The sequence below is a fragment of the Cavia porcellus genome, unplaced genomic scaffold (assembly GCF_034190915.1).
Source record: "Cavia porcellus strain 051 isolate PalLab524CR breed Dunkin Hartley unplaced genomic scaffold, mCavPor4.1 scaffold_30, whole genome shotgun sequence".
NCBI lineage: Eukaryota > Metazoa > Chordata > Mammalia > Rodentia > Caviidae > Cavia > Cavia porcellus.
In genome coordinates, this window is record NW_026947513.1 from 31,623,378 (window position 1) to 31,645,851 (window position 22,474).

The window sequence follows — 22,474 nt, forward strand, 5'->3', positions numbered from 1 at the left end:
TAACGTTGCCTCATTTTGTCATGGCAACGTCAGTGGTGATCACTGTCATTTAAAGCATGTTTGGACCTCATTACTCCACCCAACTGGGAAGACAGCTGCTTTCTTTTCTAACCTGTTATGGGAGCTTATGTGGTAGCACTATCAAACAGCCTAGGACAGGATTTCTACAGAATCGTCCACATGTAGTATATTAACAAACCTAGAACAATTCAGGTTTACTGTGCTACTGTAAATAAAGGACTGGTCTACAATGTAATTTGAAGAAACTGAAAAGCCCAGTTAATCACCCAGCACTGCACAACTGTGAGAACACCTGACACTAGAGACCCACAAGTAGCCTCAACTAGAAGGTCCTATCCAGTAAGCAGTAATACCCATTATGAAGAAAGGGTCCTTTTAAGGATTTCTCTACCATAAAAGTGTGTTACAGGATAGGAAAATACAATGTCCATGACTGACTTACAACAAAGCTTTTCAAGAGAAATCTGGGTCCCCACAGTGCAGCCTTTACTCTTTGTGGTTAGATGTTATCACTGATTTTCTTTTCTAACAACAGAAAGGATACTTTGTTCCAGTAGTAGTGGGTACCCAGAGCCTGATCTCAACAGTAGCTTAGTACATGAAAAACAAGCACAGCTTTCTGAGATACCACAATCTTGTAGCAGAATGAAACTAGAGAATTTGCAAATTCAGACCTAGGCTACACAGTAGAAATTATTAATGTAGTTAGGCTTCACTACTGAATAAAAGAGGAAAATATCATTTGATAGTGATTTTAAAATATTTAATAGTCTTTAAAATCCAAAATGTGATTCTTACAAGTTATGTGCCACATGAAGCAGGTGTTACTTTTGGAGAAATGTAGGTGATACTGAGAAACATTATAGCACTGAGGTATCTTTTATTTTTAAAATTGAAGGAAACAAAGTCTGAACCTAAGTATTTTACATTTACAAAAACCCCCACAATACTACTGCTTGGCTCTTTTGCTATAATTTTAGGGTCTGAATACATTACAAGAGTCTATGGGAAAAGAGAATTGTAATAGTACATAGGTATTTTAAAAGCTATGCACATCATAACCTGGAAAAGATCATACAGCAAGAGGCCCAAGTGGAGGTAGGCTAGTAACACATTTTGACTTTCTTCTCAAAAGATAGCTTTGAAAAACAAGCATAATCAATGGTAACACCAGGTGAAAATGACAATATTAAATTGGTAATAAAATGATCCATATATTGTATATACTATTTCCAAGCAGCTCATGAAAATCGGAGAGCCAGATATAGCACCGTTAAAACCATTCGTTATCCCTCATGCTTCTATGCAATTTAGGATTTTGGCAGGAGATAATGCTTGAAAAATGCCAGTGCTTAAGTTTTGTAAATTAATTTAGATTTCAATTGTTTGCTTTAGGAAAAAAAGAAAACGGTGTTCTTATCTCAAGATCAGTAGCCACTTACAGCTCCACACTCTGGAAGGAAGAATGATGGGCTATAGCTACATTTTAATTTAAAACCAAGAACCAAGCAGTAAGGACGAACAGCACATTAAGAACCACACAGAACATTAGAAAGAATTTGGTGCATGTTTTTACAACTACCAACTGATGTTAACAATTAAAAATTTATAAAGATAAAACTTCCTTATTTTGCACTAACTTCAATACAGCACTGATTTAACTTGTCTTTGGGCTTCAATTTTTACAGAGTGAATATGAAAGTGCCATATTGAGGACTTTCCCCAACTTAAACCATAGTACAACAGATTTCAACATAGTCCTAGAATGGTTTAAATTACAGCTGTTCTGGCTGACATTTCAAAAAAGGACATTTCCTAGACAGTATATATATTTTTTGCTTGAAGATGATTGTCTAGTTATGACATATCTGAAGATTAACAGCTTTTCCTACATTTTAACTTATTACTACTGGTACAACCACTGCCAGCAGTGACCTCGTACCAGTACAGGCCAACTTAGAACACACATACATTTCTTAAAACGATGTCACAGTTTGTTTCCTCAGATTTAAATGCATATATCTGAAAACCATTTCTCCCACTAACACCTCAGAGTCAGACATTGTTTACATCATTAAATTTAACCTGGGGTTGATGTGTTTTATTTTCTGAGGGATCCTTGTGTATACGCTTCACCTAGCCTGTGGGACCAGAGCTACTCTGGGAGCTCTGAAATAAGAGAATTATGTTCTACTGTATGAGCATGAAGGATCCTCAAACGTCTAGGTTTCAATGCTCAAGCACTGCTTTATTGACAGCCTATGTATGGAGGTTTAGTTTGGTTTTTTTAAAAGAACACTGTAGCTGTATAGATATAGCCAACTTTTTATAAGTCTTCGATTTATGAGGACTTTAATGTGGACATGATGACAGCCATTACAAGATGCTGACCGTTTCATTAACGTTTTCCAAAATAGGCAAAACTTGAGGCAGCCGTGTGCCACACTGGTTCTGTCATACTGGCCTTTGGCTGTGTTGGGGAAGTAGGCATACAAAAAGTGCCCATAAAACAGAGAAGGCAGCAAGTGAAGACAGAAAAAAGTTGGAGTTATGTGAAGCTGAGCTGAAAGGGAGTTGCCTTTTAAAATTTTTTTCTTAGGTGAGTTGAGAACAGGAGAAAAGTGCAGGGGCGTCTGGATTTGGGTCCTCCATTGTCAACCTGATGTGAGACAGATTCAGACTGTCCTTGCAGGGTCAGCAAATGGGCAAGTCTGCCCCAAGTCAGAGTTAGTTCTCCAAATACAAGATGATGCAAAACAAAACCACAAATAAAGTACAAAACACTAAAATCATCAAGACAAGAATGCAAAAATACTTAAAAATATAAATAAGTACATTTAGCCATTTTATTCAAGAAAACCAGAGAACTGCTTTCAAAGCAAGTGCTTCTTTCAACCACTTTCTAAATTTTTTTATAAATACTATTTTGATTGTCACTTAATGCAGCACCTCAGTGTTTGCTGGTGGTGGTGATAGAATTTCACTTAATAGTCTCTTCAGAAACTATATAACCATTCCTACTAAAGAACATTTCCCTGGGAAAACCCAGGCACCTTACAAAACACTGCTAAGTACTCAAAGCCTGCAAATTATTAAGAAAAACAAGGAATGTAGTGTTATGACAATGGGGAAAAAATGCAAAAACAGTCACATGGAAAAAAAGTATTTTAATTCTTAAATATCCAAGTTCACCTAATTTCTTGTGATCTGTTCAACATTTTTAAATATCCTGAATTAATAGCTATACCAACATAATTTATCCCCAGTGTTTCCACAGGAGACATTAAATTAAGACCAATTCAACCAAACTAGTCAGAAATCTGTCCTTTTTGTGCAAAAGTATTACAAAAGCAAGTCAATGGAAATGCTGAAATGACATGCCAACATTTCAGGACACGTTTAAAATACTCAGTAATTCTTGAAATTATTCTAAAATATTACTACCAATCACTTTAGATCAATTCTGTACATCTACTCACATGGATACGATTTTCCTAGACCTCTGAAAATAAACAGGCTCATTGGTCTCTTTTGGTGTCCACACAATAGGCAAGATAGGTTTACAATAGTGTTTAAATGGAGCTAGGTATCTACAATCTCTGGACTCCACCACATTCAAAACGAAAGAGTTCATTTGGCTATCTTGAAATCACTCCCATAAACCTACTACGGTTCACTGGATCTAAACATTTCTCAGAAATGTCATTTTGTAATTTCACCTAAGTGATGATTTGGGGATCCTTTAGAAACAGTTAATGCCTAAGATAATGAACTGTATCAAAATGAATAATTGCAATAAAGTGCATGATACATTTGAAAATGATGCTTTTAGACTGTGGTATGTTGTTTTAAGTGTGTGCTATATCTCCCATAAAGGATCCCCAGGCATGAGATTCTGTTCTTCTCACCTGTCTCAAAAAGCAGCAGCACTATCTTTTGGTAGGCTGGCAATAGGCACATTACCCATGCGGATGAGGGTATGCTAGGACTACGGCAAAGGGGCGGGAAATGAGAAAAGGGGTGTGTGGAGGGGTGTACGTACTCATACAAATATATTAAATATGCTATAAAAATAGTCAACTCTTTTCCTTTGCAGTTACTTCAGAGGCTCCTTTTAGAAGAATGCTCACCCAATCTAGACAAACTTAAAAGGTCTCCTCCAATCACTATACTATTAAAATGGCAAGTGCCTTTGTGCTGTTTCTTCACCACTGAAATGTTTCAATCAGCTTACTCCTGGCTAGATGCTCTCAGCAATATTAATATCCAGTGTTTATACCTTCTGTGGATGCCTGTGGCACTAAAAACAGGGCCACAGATGTTGGAAAGGTTATAGATTTGAATTGAGTTTTACACATGTTCATGAACCTTCAATCACCAAAGAAATAGAAAAAAGAAATACAAAAGTAAAATGCCATCTGCATTTCACTTAAAAGTTTGCCTCAACATAGTGAAAACATTTTCCAACACAAGGAGTAATATCCAGTTGAAAAGAATTTCCACCTGTGTAGACTACTATTTTAAGGGTCCCTTTCTAAGGCTTCTTGAACAAGGGTTCATTTCCCTTCAGTACAATGCCCTTTATAGAGCTGGCCTGCTTCAGTGCTCCTGACGTCAAGAGACTGCTTTAAGGCAATGACCAAACACTGTATTGCACATCTAAGAATCCTACCAAACTTGCACTATAACAAGCAATCCAAATTACTGGCATCCTTTCATTTACTAGTACAATTCTAAATCACATCTAAATGACAAAACAGAGCACAGCACTAAAATTACCCCCTGAATTTAGGATGGAGTTTGCAAACTAGTATTTACTTACATGCTAGCCCCATCCACATCTGCTTTTCCTCCCATGTTTTCCACTCAGGGAAAGAAAGAAAAAAAGTACGAAAGAGTACTTTCTAAGTGTCTACATTCTGGTTTGACACCGTTCTCAGCAGCAACTGTGTTAATCCTTGCTGGTCTCATATTTGTCAAGTAATGCTGAGTCATCTCAGGCCCTAGCAGTCCAAAGCAAGGAAACTTACTGTACAGCAGCTAGCATTTTTCCTTTAAAAAAAGTGCCACCGAGAATAAAGTGTTGCTAAGAAGAAGGGAGAAAACTTTCAAGAAGCAGAAAGGTACTCCTATTTAGTATCTTCTTATGGTTTAGATTTGGGATTTCAATCAACTTTGGCTGTAGAAATGAAGAGCAAGCAACTGCTGACTCTCCATCTGAATACGGACAGGGACAATTTTGTAACCCAAATTTACTGGAAGCAAGAGGAAAGCAAAGCTACAGGAGGCTGACTAGCTTCTCCACAGACTCAACGTACTCCACAGACAGCAAAGGAAAAGCAGCTAATTGCTTTTTTAAGTCTAGCTACATTAATTTCACACAGGCAAAAGATGAACTGTGAACTACAACAACGATTATAAAGAAAAAATCTGTTTAAATTTCTCAGATACCTGTGAAGCTGAAAATTATTTGAAGGGGTAGGTTTTTAGTTATTTACTTTGTGGTTTGGCTTAAGCTTTGCTTTTGTTAAACACAGTGTTCACAGTTCACAATCTTTCTTGTAGATATGACACTTAGAAGATAAGCCTTAATACAACGCTTCTCCATATCTTTTTGTTTGCTAAATCCTTCTCACTAGATAATGCCAATAAATAAATGAGGCACAACTCAGATAGATACACAGTATAAGGAATGGCAAAAGGTTGAGAAAGGCAGTTTGGAAGGGAAGAAAAGATGCTGCTGCAGAATTTCCCGTCAGTTTGCGCATCTCTGTGTGCTCGGTACGCGTGTTCTGACAGCTCTCCTTGGTGCTCACAGGACTGCTGGGAATCTCCTGGGCAATCACTCGCTAGGAAAACACTCTCATGATATGTTAATTACTGCCTGGGATCTAGTCACACTCCTTTTATAGAAGAGTAGGTACCAATATTCTTTGGCCATTTTCTAATTTAATTCTGACCAGAAATAGTCTTGTTTTTTGTTTTTTAATAGAAAAGCAAAGTGTATTCCTTAAGGATGATAGCAAAGCTCTTTGAAGACAAAAGAGTTGACTTAGCGTCTGCATTACCTTGCATCGCTCAAAACATTTTCTGCTTAACAATCTCAACTCTGCTATACATTTTAAAGTAAATTTTGATTTCTTATGCTTATTCTCCCTTTTCTCAGTAATAGTTTTCTATATTTGAATAAAGAATTTTCCTAATCTTTTCTTCTCTAGTTGTGAATTTCATTATTAGTACCATAAAATCTAAAAAATGCTTTTTCAATATATATAACTTGTGTTGGAATTTATTACCTTTAGAGTGTAATACTGCCAGGTGAAATCTTAGTGCATGTTTAGAAAGCATGTGAGTTATTATTCTGGTGTAGAAGTGAAGGCAAAGCCAATTCTTATGCCTTTTTTTTTTTTTGGTACCAGGGATCAAACTCATGATTGTGCGCTTGCCAGGCAGGCGCTTATGCCACTGAGCTAAATACCCAGCTCTTACGCCTTTTTTGTAAGAATATCAAGTTTACACTGAGCAAATTTTACTCATGTGATTATTTAGCTTTAAAGGAAGATACTAATTTAGGAAACTATCTGGGATTACATTAATCACTAATAGCATTAGGCTGTCATATTTTATTTATTGTCCTCCAGTTTAAGAGACAGACAGCAGTCTTCATAGGAACTTAGGAGAATAATGACACGAACACCCACATGCTGTTAAAAATGTACTAAGGTTTCAAAACTGAGACTGAAACCAGACAGTAAGTTCAAGATGGTGAGTTATCACCTGAATTAAAATCAAGGCACTATGGGTTTTTCCCCCCTCAAATAACCCTGAATCATTTCTGACTTAAAAGAAGCATTGAAATTGTGAAGGATAATAAAAAGATTCCAACAAATCTTAAAAGTTAAAATTCTCACAATTGAGAATGTTAAAAAGTGCCTAAATCTTTTGTGTGCAAACTTTATCCTTATAACTGAAACATTCTTGAAATTACTTTCAGGCTTGTTGAAAACCACTTACATAAATATTTCCAACTATGAAGTTCATCAAAATATGTAATCAAACTTCTAACCATCTAAAGAAAAGCAGTGCAAATCCTATTTTCAAATGTAACTGAAAAATAATGAAATGAGGGATATTTATGAATAACTTGAAAATCCTGTTGTATCAATAATTTAACCTGAAAAAAGAAGAGATCCATTCCCAGCAGCACATCATACCTCACTGAACAAACTGTGACATCACAGCCAAAGTATGAACAAAAAGACTTGTGCCCCGGAAAAGTGAGTAGAATATTACTATGTTGTAAACAAAAAGAAAAACAGAGGCTGATGTATCAGTTTGTACATGGTGCGGTAGTCTAATGAAATGTGAAATGTACTCATAAGAGTTAATGCTTTCATGCAGCACACATAATGGTTTGCTTTCTCTCCTTCATCCAGGCATATACATAGTTTTACAGTATCTGTACATACATTTGAACCCACACAACATTCTGAACATAATTACAGTCCCATCATTACATGAAGAGGGAGTGGGTTAGGGAGGGGGACACTTGACTCGGGGACTATCTTCATGGCATCATTGTAAGCAAACCCAACATGGCAGTGATGTGTTCTCAGTAACACTATGTAACAGGCACAGAACCACTTGAAGTTACTAACATTGTTAGTGCCTTTTCATTTGCTAAAGATCATTCCATAGCTGAGCTTCTTAATGTTTGGCAATATACTCCTTTTCCATCAAAAACATGTGGGCAACTGAAACACTGTCAGAATTGGCTACATCTCTCTGATCATCTTCCCTGCTGGCTGGTATTTAATGTACATCTGTATCGCTAGGCAGCATTTCCCCTGTCGACTAATCCAAGAACTAGAACATTCAAAACTGCAGTGCATGAATCTGCTGGAACTTTTCTTCCTGTCCTCAGGTCATCTGAGCAAATCTTTCTAGGCCATTCCCTTCCTCCCTGGGTGTCAGAGAGGAAGCACGTGTGCTACTGCGGCTGAACCTTAGAAGGATCAGGTAGACTGTCAGTCCTATGACGACCAAGTTGCTGCGGTTGCTGGGACTGGTGTTGCTGGTGATGTGACTGAGGGAAGGCGCTCTGTTGTAGTGGAAATGCAGCAGAGAGGATGAGCTGAGTGGAAGGGTTCCCATGGAGCAGCCGAGAAGCCTAAAAAACAAATGGATTATGCAGTATCACTTTACCCCATCATACTGTCTATAAAACATTTGCTCAAGTTGTCTACAGGAGTAAGGTCCTTTGAGTCTCATTTTTCCACTGTAATTTTTCCCCTTTAAAGATCTGACTTTTGGAAAATGCTTATGGGACTCTCTTTTTGAAAGAATAACAGTCTTATTTTACAAAGGAATATCTGGGCTGGAGTTCTGTGTTGTGACAGGTCTTACTATGTAGTTCAGGCTGGTCTTGAACTCATTATGTAGGCTAAGATGGCCTCAAATTCATGGCCATCGTCCTGCTTCAGAGTAAAACTAGAGCACCCACGTCCACCTGCTGGTTATGGGAATAGCTAGCAAAGTGGCTGTTAGTAAATTGTGGGTTCACACTACAGTTGCCCAGGCCATAGATGTGTAACCTGGTTGAGCATTTTGTTTCTTTAGACCTCAGGTTCTTCATTTACCACATAAGAATAACAGTGTCTGCAACATTGGATTTTATAAATACTAAATGTTATTGACTTAAAAGCACCATAAAAACTATGGGCAAAGTTGAAGGCTTAAGTATTTTATGTAGCAGTGTGATGTCACACACAAAAAACAAAACAAAACAAAAGGCCAGGATCAGTATGAACAGCCCTGTATTTTAGTTTTGCTCTGCCATTTAGTATTCAGGTATCGGGAATCAAACTCATGACCTCACATTTGCCAGGCAAGCACTGTGCTGCTTAGCTATATTCCTGGTACTGCTCTGCCATTTATAAACTATCTGATTGCTTTGGTTTCACAAAATTTTTACTTCTGTTATGTTCATTAATCTGAAACTCCAGAAAAAAAGAAAGTTGATTTTTTAAAAGAAGTACGTTTCAAGACAATATATTTAACACAAGGTTCTCAATTTTAAAATGGAACTGGAGAGGATGATGTTTGTAAATATGTGTGAAGAATATGTACACATGCATACCAACCAACCAACCAACCAACAAAAAACAGGCCCTAAATCTTAATGGTCATTAAGCTTTGCCAAAGACTTTCAGAGTTTTCTTTTTGTGTTATTAGGAAAAGTTTGCACAGCAGAGTAACTCAGGATATTTATAAGCCTCATAGGGTTATCATAAAATGCACTTTGGAACAGAGGTAACAATTAGGAAAACCAAACTACATACAGTAAATATACTCACAGTGAATATATATTTATGAAGAGTATTGTCTATCTTATTTCCTTATGGGTTTCCTGTCTTTGGGATACTTTTTTGGAAGAAGTATGGAAGAAGAGAATGTTTTTCTTTTAAGGGGTGTTTCTTACTTGATAAAAGGAAGATCAGAAGCTAGGTCTTTAGGCAAGTCTTCTGCTTTAAGATTCTGCTGATTCTTACTGGCTATATTTCCTCTAAGACACTATGACACTTGAAGAGATATTTGGGCAACTACTCTGTGTTTCAAATGACTAGAATAAGGATTATATTTGGATTAGAATAGCAGAGCAGGTGGGGCATGGTGACATAATCCCGTAGTTCTAGCACTGAGGCAGAACTGCCGTGAGTTCAAGGCCAGCCTGAGATACACAGTGAGCCCCAAACCAAAAAAAAAAAAAAAAAAAAAAAAAAAAAGAAAAGAAAAGAAAACCAGAGTGATAATTAAGAGTGTATTTATGCTTGAATATATTATACCATATTACACTGAATCTCCTAATTATATCACATGTTGTACAACTGAAATTGATGATGCAAGCCCAGTGCACAAATCGGTGCTACCTGCAGTCAAAACTGCTCCAGCTAGGCCTGAAAGGAAACAATGGGATTTTCTAGAAAACACACTGAGGTCCACAAATTGGTTTCGTTAATTTCTTTGCTAACCACCCAGGGTGTGTGTGCCTGCTCTTGGTCAATCTAAGTATCTATTACATTCATCAACAGGGTGGTCAGAAATGACATAGGGCAATGTGTCTTATACTAAGCTCAACAATTTCCATGTCTCTTTAATCCATGAGAATTAGTCTACTATCGCTTGTACTTTATAAACTGGGCATAGTGGGATGCCTGTGATCCCAGCATTCAGAAGGATGAGGCAGCAGGATCACTGGGAGTTCAAAGCCAGGCTGGGCTGCAAACAGAGTTCAAAGGTAGCCTGAACTGTAGAGCAAAACCCAGTCTCAACCTCCCCCCAAAAAGAAATTTATCAAGTTTAAATGGCCTAAGAGATAATATAGAAACCACTGTTGGTTTTCTGATAGCTGGTTCTAAATACCCTGTAATACTTTCATTCTCTCCAATGGTTTCACACTGTCTTGATATGTTTGATGCTATAGTATACGAAGTTATACTCAAATATTTCAAGGAAAGAGACACTATGGTAACTACTATTATGTCAGGTTATCTGGTTAAGGTTAAGCACTATGTTGCTTAAATTGCTCTGTTCTGACCTGTGTTGTTATGTCCCCTTTCATCTCAACCTCCCCTTTTTTTCCCTTTTTTAAAAATTAATTTTATTATTTTTTTAATTAAGGAAAAAATAAATTAAAAAATAGCAGGATATATTATAGTACCTTCTTTGTTTTCCTATTAACTTGATTTGAACCTGTATTGGTCTCACCATCTTGTTTGGACTGATTTTACTCTATTCTGTTTTGTTTGATAGTCTCAAATTTGAGGGTATAGGCAACTACTTTGAAGGCAGTAAGATTCACTCTGATGCCCATTCTGGTTTTACTATTATCTTCTTTTGAAGTCCTGTAAGGTCTCCAAAGTTTAGGTTTTATTGGTTTTGTTCTGTACTGTTTTGTTCAATTTTATTATATAGGCAACTGATGATATAGGCAACTCTTTTTAAGATAGCAAGAGGCATTATGGTAACCATTGTTGATCACCTGGTATTGTTTTTACATTATGTACTTTGCCCATCCTTTTGTTTTGACTGACTCTGTTTTGTTTTGTCACATTTGGTTTTATTCTCTTCAAAAAAAGTAATAAGAACTGTGGGAGTAATAAAACCCATTGTTATTGTAAAAAACAGAGGAAAAGAAAGTGCTCTAAAGGATATAACTGCATTTATATTTAAGTGTGTAAGATAGAAAACCATATTACTAAGTTTTTGTTGGATCATTGAACAGAACTGTTTGAATGTCCACTTTGTATGCTTTAATTTTATAATTTGAACAACTATATCTGACAATATGTAATCTATTAACTATTGATTTCTTACTGTTTATTTTTTTGAAATTCTGTATTACTTGTACCCTTTTACTCTTTTGTTTTTCTCTTTGAATAAAAAAAAATTTTTTAAAAAGTCACAGTATGTGATGTACCAGTGGCTCAATCTCAGGGCACCCTGACTTTACAGCCCATCTTTTAACTATGATACACACTTCACACAGCCCAACTTTTAACTAGAATATTAACTACACTTTCACTGTGTTTCTCCTCTGACATTAATTTAGAAGAAAAAAAGACTAGTAAGTTTGAATCCAACCAAATAATTTAAGAAAACCCCCTTGCCAAGTGAGACAAACCTAGGGCACATGCCCCTGTAGCGGGCATGCAGAGCCCTCTCTGTCAGCACATGAGCCAAGTCATCCCAGCAACTAAGCACTGGATAACAGCTGTTTTTTTTCTAAATAAAACTCTTAGCATTCAGGTTTAACTGCAGTGTTGGCACTTTGTGATAAATGGGTTTGGGTTGCAGTTTGGGCACTTGGTCTCTGAAAGGTTCGCCATCACTGACCTATGCTAATACAGAAATCCTTCTTGGTAACTCTGCCTTATACAAAGTAGTTTGATGGACACCTAAAAAGGGAGAAAGAGGTCTTTCCTCCAATTGCACAAACTCAGGCCTAGAATAAAAGTCTCTTATATAAAGTGCCGTTTAGGCAGTGGACCACTCACTCTACTCAGCAATTCAGGTAACAGGTTATGTTCATGGCAGGGCTAAGAGTCTTCCAAACACTCAACAAGAGAGAGAAAAATAGCTAATCAGGATAAGCTCTCTATCTTACAGACATTTAAATGTATAATAAGTTTTTATGGATTTTTCAGATCAGGTGCACACCTATTCATTTAATCCCTAAGCCTGTTATAAATCAATGGGTTGCAGACAGCTTCTTCAGTGGATTGAGTACCTGTAAAAACTGCTGTGGTTGTTGGGTCAGCTGAGCCTGAGATGGTTGCTGAACTGAAGGAAGCTGCTGCTCCTGGGAACTCTGCTGCTGCTGCTGCTGCTGCTGCTGCTGCTGCTGCTGCTGCTGCTGCGTTACCGACAATGTCTGCGCCTGCTGCTGTTGTGTAGCGAAAGTCGGATAGGCAGTCACGACCTGACCCATGAGCATAGTACTAGGTACCATGACTGCCCCACAAGCCACCGGAGCAGTCACTAATTTGGTCACAAGTTGCTGACCTTGAGAAAATCTGTTAGAGGAAAGAAAGAAAAGAAAGTCAAAAGTACAAAGTAAACAATATAAAAGGCAGTGATTTGAACATTTATCTAAAATAATACCCAGTGATAATTCTAGTTTAGTTTTGTAAAAGTTACACATTTTCATTTTACTTCTTTATTTCTTTATGTCTTTAAAAGATTCCCTTTGGGATATCAGCAAAACAAAATATGTATGTAGCCAAATTAATATATGACAACAAAAACAAGACTAACAAAACTGAACTTTTAAAACACTGATACTCAAAATAATGAAGTTGCACTCGTGTCATATTCATTCATAATGCAAAATTAATCTAAACATAAGAGCTAAAGCTATAAACTCTTTAAACAGGAGAAAAATTTCTTGACAAAAGACAGGGCAATGATATCATTGACAACAAAAATACTAGTGACAAAACAGATATAGACTGCATCAAATTAAAAAGTCGGGCAACAAAGGACAAAATCAATAAAGTAAAAAAATAACCTACTAATGGGAGAAAATGTTTGCAAATCATGTATCTAGCACATCTAATTATTGTAACATAATTGTAACACATGTAGAGTTGTTACAGTTGTTACAGCCATTTACAAATCTGATATAGGTCAAGCTTGGGTAGGTATTTCTCTATGAAACAGATACACAAATGGCCAATAAACATGTGAAAAGGTACTAATATCACTAATCATTAGGGAAATACAAACCAAAACCACAAGGAGAAATTACTTTATACCCATCAAGATGGCTTTTATAGAAAAATACGGAAGAAATACCCAGTGCCGACAAAGATACGGAAAAACTGGAGCCTCTGTACTCTGCTGGTCAGAATGTGAAATGGTTCAACCACTATGGAAAACTATGTGGCAGTTCCTCAAAAATTAAAAAAATCACCTTATGAAGCAATTCACTTCTGTAAATACATGAAAGAAATGAGAGCAGGAACTCAGATACCTGTAAACACACACTCATGGCAGCATTTATTCATAATAACCAAATGGTAGAAACTACCAAAGTATCTACTGACAGAATGGGTATGCAGAGCCCAGGATATGCCCATGATAATGGTGGATCATTCTACCTTAAAAGGAAGGGGGTTCTGACAATGCTACAACTTGGATGAGCTTAGAACGCTATGCTAAGTGAAATAAGCCAGTAACAAAAAGACAAATACTATGTGATTCCAACTATCTGAAGTACCCAAAGCAGTCAAATTCAAATACATAGAAAATAGAATGAGGGTTATTAAGGACATGTGGTTGGGAGGGCTTGGGAACTTTAAATGGGTATGAAGTATGAAGCTTCTGTCTGGAGGTGGGTAGGGTGATAGTAACAACTGCGTGAGTAATACCACAAAAATGAAGGTTAAAAGGTTAATGTGTTAATTTTTGTTGTATGATATTTTATTATAATTAAAATTTTTTAGACAAATAAGAACTTTTTCATTTTATGAAACAACTCAATATCAGGGACACAGTCCATTTACCATGTGGGCACTTAAGGCAATTATAAGGTAATTTTTAAAACCCTGTTTACAGAAAAATTTACATTAAAGTTTTATCTTATAAGATGTTTATAACATAATATTGTTTATAAAATATTATTTTAGTTTGCCTTTCCTGTGAGATGAAGTTTGTTTCCAACATTGGCCATCTTAGCAAGGAAAATGAGATACACTGTAGCATACTATACCTACAGCACTAACTGTTCAAGTCCATAACAATAGTAAACTTAGTACAGTAAGAATGGTACATGAACCCTGGGCCTCCTGCATGCTAGTTAAGTCCTATATCACTGAGCTAAAGTCCCAGCCCCTAAAATAAATGCTTTTAATCCATACCAGATCTTGAAATAAAATGCTGTTTTATATACTTCAGATGCTTAAGTGCAAAAAACTCCCCAAACAACAAAACACAAATACATAAAAATTTTCATATAAAGAAAGCTCTAACAAGTATTTAGTCACAGAAGTACCAAGTGCCAATTTCTCTGTCATCTTAAACAAATAAGTACGTGAACTGTCCAACTGCCCACTGAGAAGTGTATGAATAGTTTGGCAGTGCTGGGAACTGAATTCAAGACTGTGCATGCTAGGTAAGTGCTTAAATACTGAAATATATCCCTAGCCCCTGATTACTGCTATTTCTTTCTTTTTCTTTGGTACCAGGAATTGAACTTACGACCTTGTAGTTGCCAGGCAGATCTTGTGCCACTGAGCTACATTCCCATATAGATTACTGCTTTTAACCAACCACTTTACAATTCTGAAAATGAGAAATGAATTATGGCAACTACCTTATCTGTCTTTCCTGAGTGAATGTAGTTACTGCAGCACCCTGGGTGCTGTTCTGGGACATACTGGATGGAATCTGGACCATGCTCCCGGTTGCAGGCTGAGAAATCACCATAGTGTTATACAGTGGGCCTGTAAGAGTGCTCTGGGTCTGACTGGGAAGAGATGTTTGCTGACTGTGCCCACTCAGTTGACTCTGCTAGAAAAGAGAAGGTTTTAGAGAAAGATTAATAATACAAAGTTATTTGTAAAGTTTGCTCCCACCATTCATAGTTTAAACAACTGCTGACCTAACAGTGAAACAGTCCCAGGATATATTACTTTGAGAGAACTCTAATCCCATAGGAGCAACTTTTGAGCCAAAAAAAAATCTCTCCTCTCCTACAAATAGAACAACACAAAAACAAGAAATGATGTGTAATAACTGAGAATGAATTAGTCTCGAATGCCTTGCTGCAAGGGAAGCTATAATTCTAAAAGGAGTGTGACCTTAATAGGGATAACAGAAGATATACACAGAGGATTTCTATTAAATGCCCAAAGCAGTGACTGATGACTAGGTATTTTTGTATTTTTCATTTGCAGCCACAGATGTACAGTAATTAGCAGAATTTTCTGCAATATTTATTGACACACACCCACTGGTGGCACATGCAATGACTGTCCCACCATGTGGCTTGTAGAGCTGGTGGTACAAGTGACACATGGGGCAGTGCTGCATGTGCATCCCCTGGCTCAAGCTGCGGGGCAGCAGAACATGAATTATGCCCTTGCTGTGAATTTGTGAAACCATCACTGTTCTCCTCACCTCCAGGGTATTCTGCACATGTGGTGACATGTTTCCTGGTCCACTTCATTTGTAAGTCGTAACTTCTTAACATAAAGGAGGAGACTATAAATTGTAAGGGCCCATTATAATTATTAGATCCTTCAACAGATTGTCATATTTTAAATGTCAAAATATTGACAATATTTAACACTAATATAATTTCTCAAAAAGATATTTTACCAGTTTTTTTTTTAAGATTTTTGAGAAAAGGTCTTGTGCTCTAGTCCAGATTGGCCTTGAATTCACTATGTAGCACAGGTTGGTCTCAAACTCATGGCAATCCTCCTCTCTCAGGCTCTCAAGCGCTGGGATTTCAGGTATGTGCCACCATGCCCAGCTCAGAATTTCAGTATTATGTACTCTAATTACTATGAAATTTTAGAAGACAGTATTAAAGCTTTATTTTTGTTTTATACTAGTATAATATTTCAATCACTGGACACTACTCCACAGCCAACTGTACCTGACAACATTACCTGAGTTGATGTATTTTGTAAAGTCTGTTGTTGCATCAGGTGCTGACTTGTACCAATATGTCCAGCACTCATTCCACTTTGAAGCTGGTTAGCAGGAACAAGCTGGCCTTGCATATTTACAACCTGGCCTTGCTGGATACTAGACGAGTTTCCAGAAGAAAGTTGAACAGAACCAAAATTCAGTCCAGGATTTGACTGTTGCAAAAACATCTTTGAAAATAAAGATTATATTTAATGTTTTGGTAGCACTGGGAATTAAAATTGGCCTAGAGCATCTTAGGCAAGACTCCTCCTCTGAGCTATCTCCCCAGCCCTAAATGACTTTTGTAGTTTAAAAATAGTGACAACGTTAAAACAAAGTAAGCAAAATGAAGTTTCAAATTAAGTTTAAAAGGCAAATAAAAAGACTATAACTTGAGTGGAGAATTAGCAATAATTAATGAATAGATTATGAAACTTCATTCTGCCAGCCATCCTAATGTCAGCATGTTCCCAACTGTCAGCACGCACAATTCAGCACTATTCAGAGGTCCGTGGATTGGCAGGTTTGTATCATCCATCATTCATCATTTTTGACAGTAGACAAAAGTAGTTTTTATTTCTCCTCAGTGGTTTCTTGGTTTACTAAGTGGGATGAATATGAATCATACCTAGTGGAAATTTATTGACTATTATAAAGTCTGTACCTCAAAGCTTTTGTAAAATATAAATTTTATATTATAAATTTGAGCTTACCAAAATTAGGACTTAATTAATCTTAAAAAATAAGGATGCTAGTGGAACTATTCTTAGGAATGAGTTATGCAGGTAACCAGTAAGTATTTACTGAACTGAACTAATGGAAATACTTCTAATTTTCATGTTTTAAAAAACCAATTTCTAAAGGAAAAGAATGCGTTAGAAGTAATGAAGGAGAGCAAGTGATGGATGAAATCAAAATATGTATGAAAATATCAAACTTAAGCCGAGTATTTTGTAAAATTCATATACAAAATACAAACACGTTTAATCAATTTTCTAGAAAACCAAAATGCAAAAGGGATAAATGTACAAGTAACTTACCTGGAGCCCTTGACCATGGACCATTTGAAGCTGTTCTTGAATCTTCCTTAGTTCTTCCTGTTGCCGATGAATATTGGCCTCTATCATGCGTGTCCGTTGCTCCAACTGGTCTTTCAGATGCTGCATGGCTCCCAACTGAGCTGAAAACTGAAACTGAAACAACACATGAAGAAAAGCGTCACCTAGTGCCATATGGAAATAAGCAGTATAGCACGAGTTAACAGTTCAGGCCGCTATTGCTCTGCCTTTCAGCTTCTAACCTGCCCATCTCTGATCTGCTTTGGGATCCTAGATCTGGAACTCAAAACACTTCTTCTTTGACAGCAGGCACAAAGTTAAGGCAGCAGATGGCGCTGGAGAGATACTGTCAAGAAAGGTGCTTATCTTCCCAGTTACAGTCACTTCCTTCTTATTCGAATGTCAGGGGTGCCAGTGGGCAGTTTTGCAGTGAGTCTCCTCAGCACTCAGGCAGGCAGCTTTCTAAGTAAGTCTCAGTGACATTGCAGTAGGCACCTCTCCTCGGCGTTTTACCAGTCCTTGGCAGGTGGCTTTCCTGCTCTCCAGCCATCGTTTGTAGTACCTCAGCGAGCTCCTGTTTAACACTAGGCCACAGTGAGATCTAAATCGAGCCTGGCATAGGAGACAAGTGACTAAGAAGCTGGGGTGCTTCCATGTCTGTCCCTTCCTTAGGCACGCTCCTTTTGATTTACAGTTAAGTACCTTCTGTTTACATTTCCTCTTTCTATATTCTTTAAATTCTCTTTCTTTTATTAAAGCTCAGTAATTTTCCATAGTATCTCTCTTCAAATTTCTGATACACTTTTGATTTCTGACTGGCCCTTGACTGATTACATCTTTAAGTCAGAAGACTTAAGCTCATGCTATGGGGTTCAATCACTTATTACAACAGGTTACTTAACCTCTTATTTTCAATTTCTACTTTTTAACAAATGAAAATATAGCCTGAACCTGGAATTAATTCATATCACATCCTGTCATCCCTAAATGTCTTCTATATATACATAAAAAGAATTATGCAAAGTTACAAAAACTTAACAGATAACGAACATTATTATTTTTACTCATATTTTCAGCTGATACTGTCTTCAAAAGTTTGAAACATGGGCTTTTAAAGACTAAGGAATTGGGGCTGGGGATTTAGCTCAGCAGCATAAGCACCTGCCTTGCAAGCAGGCCGTTGTGAGTTCGATCCCCGGTACCGATAAAAAGTTAAAAAAAAAATAAAGACTAAGGAATTATGAATGAATCAATGAATGAATCATGAATGAAAACAAAGTTATTCTACTTCCTGGGTTTCCCTTGTTATTTCTCTATGTCCTATAGCATGTAATTTAGCCCCATTTGGTGATTCATTCTGAAGTCTACACAGGCTCATTTAATTATTTTCATAAATACAGAGCCTGCCAAAAAATATATGCACTTCAACAATGCACTCTTCTAATAAATACCTGGAAGCTAATGGCCATCACTTTGAGCACCTATTGTAACTGTAGAGGCTAAAGATAACTTGTATTAATCTCATGATTTTTCAGTAAATTTAGAATTAAAATATTTATGCAAGTTTTTCTTTTCCTGATGTATAGTTTTGGGCAGATTTTCTATTCATTAAGTGTATGACACAGTATAAGAGTTGAAGGAGTTTCATTTTATTGGAAATCTATCTTAAATAGTTTACACTGAACTGCACCTAAAGTGAGATCATTCCCTCATGATTTTTAATTCTATCTTCAGAAGTTTGTATTAAGGATACAGAGTATACAAAGTTTTCAAAGTATATAAATCGTGAGTTCTGAATTGAAATAAGGCAGTTTTATTCCAGTGAGCTTCAGAAAATATTTTAAATCAGTGCCTTGACTATCTGGCCTTCTAAGTAACATTATCTGAACCTACAGGTAAATGTTGTCACCATTTAAAGGATTTCTATTAAGTAGAAATAAGAAAATAGAAATAAACACAGAACACAAGATCTTAACAGAAAACAACAAAGAAGCAAAGTGTTCAAAAGTATCCCCTATAAAATGTTAAGAAATGTTTAATCAGTATCCCAAGGTTAAAGAACAATACTGAAAATATTAATCAGTATCTCAAGGTTAAAGATAATACTGAAAATATGTCTAAATATTTACATAAAATTTCTGTCAAAATAATTAGAAGTTGATGCTTCACGCTGATTAAAAACTTTTGTACCTAAATATATTTAATAATACAATGCTTGTATAAAACCTTACCTGGTAATTTATTTCTAGAAATTAGGATTACAAAGTTTAGATATTCAGTGCCAAATGAAGCAGTGAGAGGAGCTAGGAATGTAGCTCAGTGCAGAGCACTTTCCTGGTGTGTACAAGGCCCCGCCCTCGATCCCTAGGACCGCCAGAAACAAGAGTAAAAGCAGCCAGACTTTTTGTGAGCGTATGTTCATTACTACTCAGCAGTACTGTTAATGTATTGGAGGAACTGAATGAGTTATAATCACAAGTTGAGAAGCTGTAATCAAAGAATTACTTTTGGATTTATTCACCTTTTTTGTCCTGATTTCTGTACTTAGGCTTTCTCTGTAACTCGGGCAAGGCAAATCCTATTTTCCTGAGAAGTTTTCCTTCACTTTACCAGGCTGCACTAAAGGTTCATATGATGTGCACAGACTATATAACACTGTATAATAGTCATGTGTTGTTTCCTCATTGCCTTTTAATATAGCTATTTACAACACATATTGTCAATACATCACATATGCATGAATAAATGAATAAAGTTAATTCTTCCAATATCTATAGAAAGAATAAAATGAACTGTTTTATTTTATCTTTAATATCTTCATGTCTTTTTTCTTCAAAAGAAGGGGATTTGTTATGGTAACATTAAGCAGGATTCTCCTTAGTTGTAAAAAATGCCATGCATCCAAAAATATGCTTAAATATCCCTGGTCCATGTCCACAAAAGTTCAGTGGTACTCTATAACCACTACTGCAAATAAAAATGTCCCTAGTTATTCTAAATGTCTCTATTTAAGATCTACTACATCTATAACTATACATATAAAAATACTACACACAACTATGCATAAAACTATTCACTTCAGCTGAAAAGCAATTTATCATTTGTAAATACTCAACTAAAACAAACAAACAAAAAATACCTGAGACATGCCTTGTGGAATTGGTAAATTTGCAGCTTGAGACATCAATGGCTGTGTTAATGATGGACCAACAGACTGGGAATTTACGGACTAGAAGCAAAATAAATAACTGAAATTACTGAAGTAATGTTCATTCTCATACATCCACCAGAAATAGAGACACGCTATGTTTATCACCAAACTTAGAATTTACTTCACACTTTTGTTAGCTGTGTACAGCTATGTCTCCCTCTTGACCCTGGAAGGATGTGTTCCTTATATATGTTTTATCTTCAAGTGGATCTCTCACAGTACAGAGAATAAGCTCTAAATAAAAGGTGGCTGACTTAACAAAAGACAAATATTATTTGAATTTAAGATATAAAAAAAGCTCTCAATCATCAGTTTTTCACACAGAAAATCTAAAACATTTTATTTGAAAAACAGTAAAAATAAGTTAACTATATGACAACTACTTCACAAATAAGAGACACCGAGGAAGTATCATGTATCAACTATTTGGGCTTTTACTGGAAAGCAATAATAAATCAATGAATTGATTAAGATTTAGGTAATTTTTCCCTTTTAATCAATCTTTGTTTCCCTCAAAGAATATTAACTAAATAGCTTACCTGACTACTAAATGATGATCTCCTTTGTGCCATCTTTTCATGAGTTGGTAAATGCTGTCTGGGAGGAGTGCTAGTATCTGTTGGGATCTTTGTTGGTGTTGCTGAAATTAGCCAACAAAAACAGAATAACATTAATACTTATAAACACAAGTTTCAAAGACTACTCTCAAAATCTGCAGTGAATAAAAATGTTTTCTAACCTAATTTCAATAAAGGTAAAATACATCATTATAAGATTAATTTTAATTCTATCTTTTAAGAACAAAGAAAAATTTTAAAGACAATATAAATATAGTAACTATAGTTCTTCCCTCTCTCTCTCTGTCTTAGTCTTTCTCTCTCTCTCTCTCTCTATATATATATATATACACATAAAATAAATTGGTATATATATATAATATTTATAATAAATTGGTTCCAGGACCATTCACCAAAATGCCCAATGACCTTACATAAAATGGCACAGTATTTGCATATAACCTATACACATCCTCTTTCAAGTCATCTCTAGATTCTTAAATAATTCCTAAGACAACATAAATAAATATTATACTGTATTGGTTAAGGGAATAATGACAAGAAAAATAGCCTGTACCTGTTTAGTAAGGAAGTAGTATTTTTGGAACACTTTCTATCTACAGTCAGTTGATTCTCCAGACACAGACCCACAAATATGGGGGGGCCAAATGTAACTTAGTGATTACTATGCAAGTCTTCATAAAAATCAGACCCTAAAAAACTTTCATAAAGCAAACAGGCTCTATAGTAAAAAAGATTTCCACTTTCTTTTTGAGGAATGGTTAAAAATAACATTACCAGTTACATGTTTTATAGATCATGTGATAACATTAATTCTTTGTTAAAGACAAACAATCTGCCTCCTAGTGGGAAGGCTGATACACTTCAAAATTTTAAAAATTTGTAATTTCGTTACAATTTATTTTAATTATAATTTTAAAGAAGTATTTTATTAAATATTCTGATCTGAGTTAAATAATTCAGAAGTACTCTGTTTAACAGAAGTCTACTTTCAAGCTAAAGTACTCACAGGAAGGGTCTGAGACTGCTGTGTGAGATGATTTTCTTGAACTCCGAGAGGAGGCAGAAGGGGTTGGGCTACGATCAAACCTTTCTAATGCTTCCTTGAGACTGACTGTATTTATTCGATTATCAGATCCAGAATCTTGGCTCTAAGAGACAGAGAAAAATAAACTTTTTCTAGTGGTTCAGTTTAGAGATCTCAAATTAGTAGTATTTCTTGCTAACCAAAAAATACAATAAAAAAAAATTTTTTTTTGTTTTTATCGGTACTAGGGATCGAATTCCCGACTGCCTGCTTGCAAGGAAGGTGCTTATGCCGCTGAGCTAAATCCCCAGCCCCTACAATAAAAAATTTAGAAGTTCAATTTTTACCTTTAATAAGGCAAAGGTACATTACAGGTAAA

General features: G+C 36.0%; 1 protein-coding gene across 11 annotated transcripts in view; it reads right to left on the bottom strand.

The window, feature by feature from the left end:
- Positions 1-762: 762 nt before the first annotated feature.
- Positions 763-22,474, bottom strand: part of Clock (clock circadian regulator) — a 127,947-nt gene continuing 106,235 nt past the window's right edge. For 10 of the 11 annotated variants that reach the window (XM_063240685.1, XM_003471671.4, XM_063240682.1 and 7 more), the window contains 8 exons: positions 22,078-22,219; positions 21,030-21,130; positions 20,419-20,508; positions 17,262-17,414; positions 16,200-16,409; positions 14,897-15,093; positions 12,311-12,596; positions 763-8,191 (listed from right to left, as the gene is read on the bottom strand). In XM_063240685.1, coding sequence (XP_063096755.1) covers positions 8,012-8,191; positions 12,311-12,596; positions 14,897-15,093; positions 16,200-16,409; positions 17,262-17,414; positions 20,419-20,508; positions 21,030-21,130; positions 22,078-22,219 — 1,359 coding nt within the window. In that variant the 3' untranslated portion in view covers positions 763-8,011. The remainder of the gene's footprint in view (positions 8,192-12,310; positions 12,597-14,896; positions 15,094-16,199; positions 16,410-17,261; positions 17,415-20,418; positions 20,509-21,029; positions 21,131-22,077; positions 22,220-22,474) is intronic. The other variant, XM_013154408.2, reaches the window with a different exon arrangement.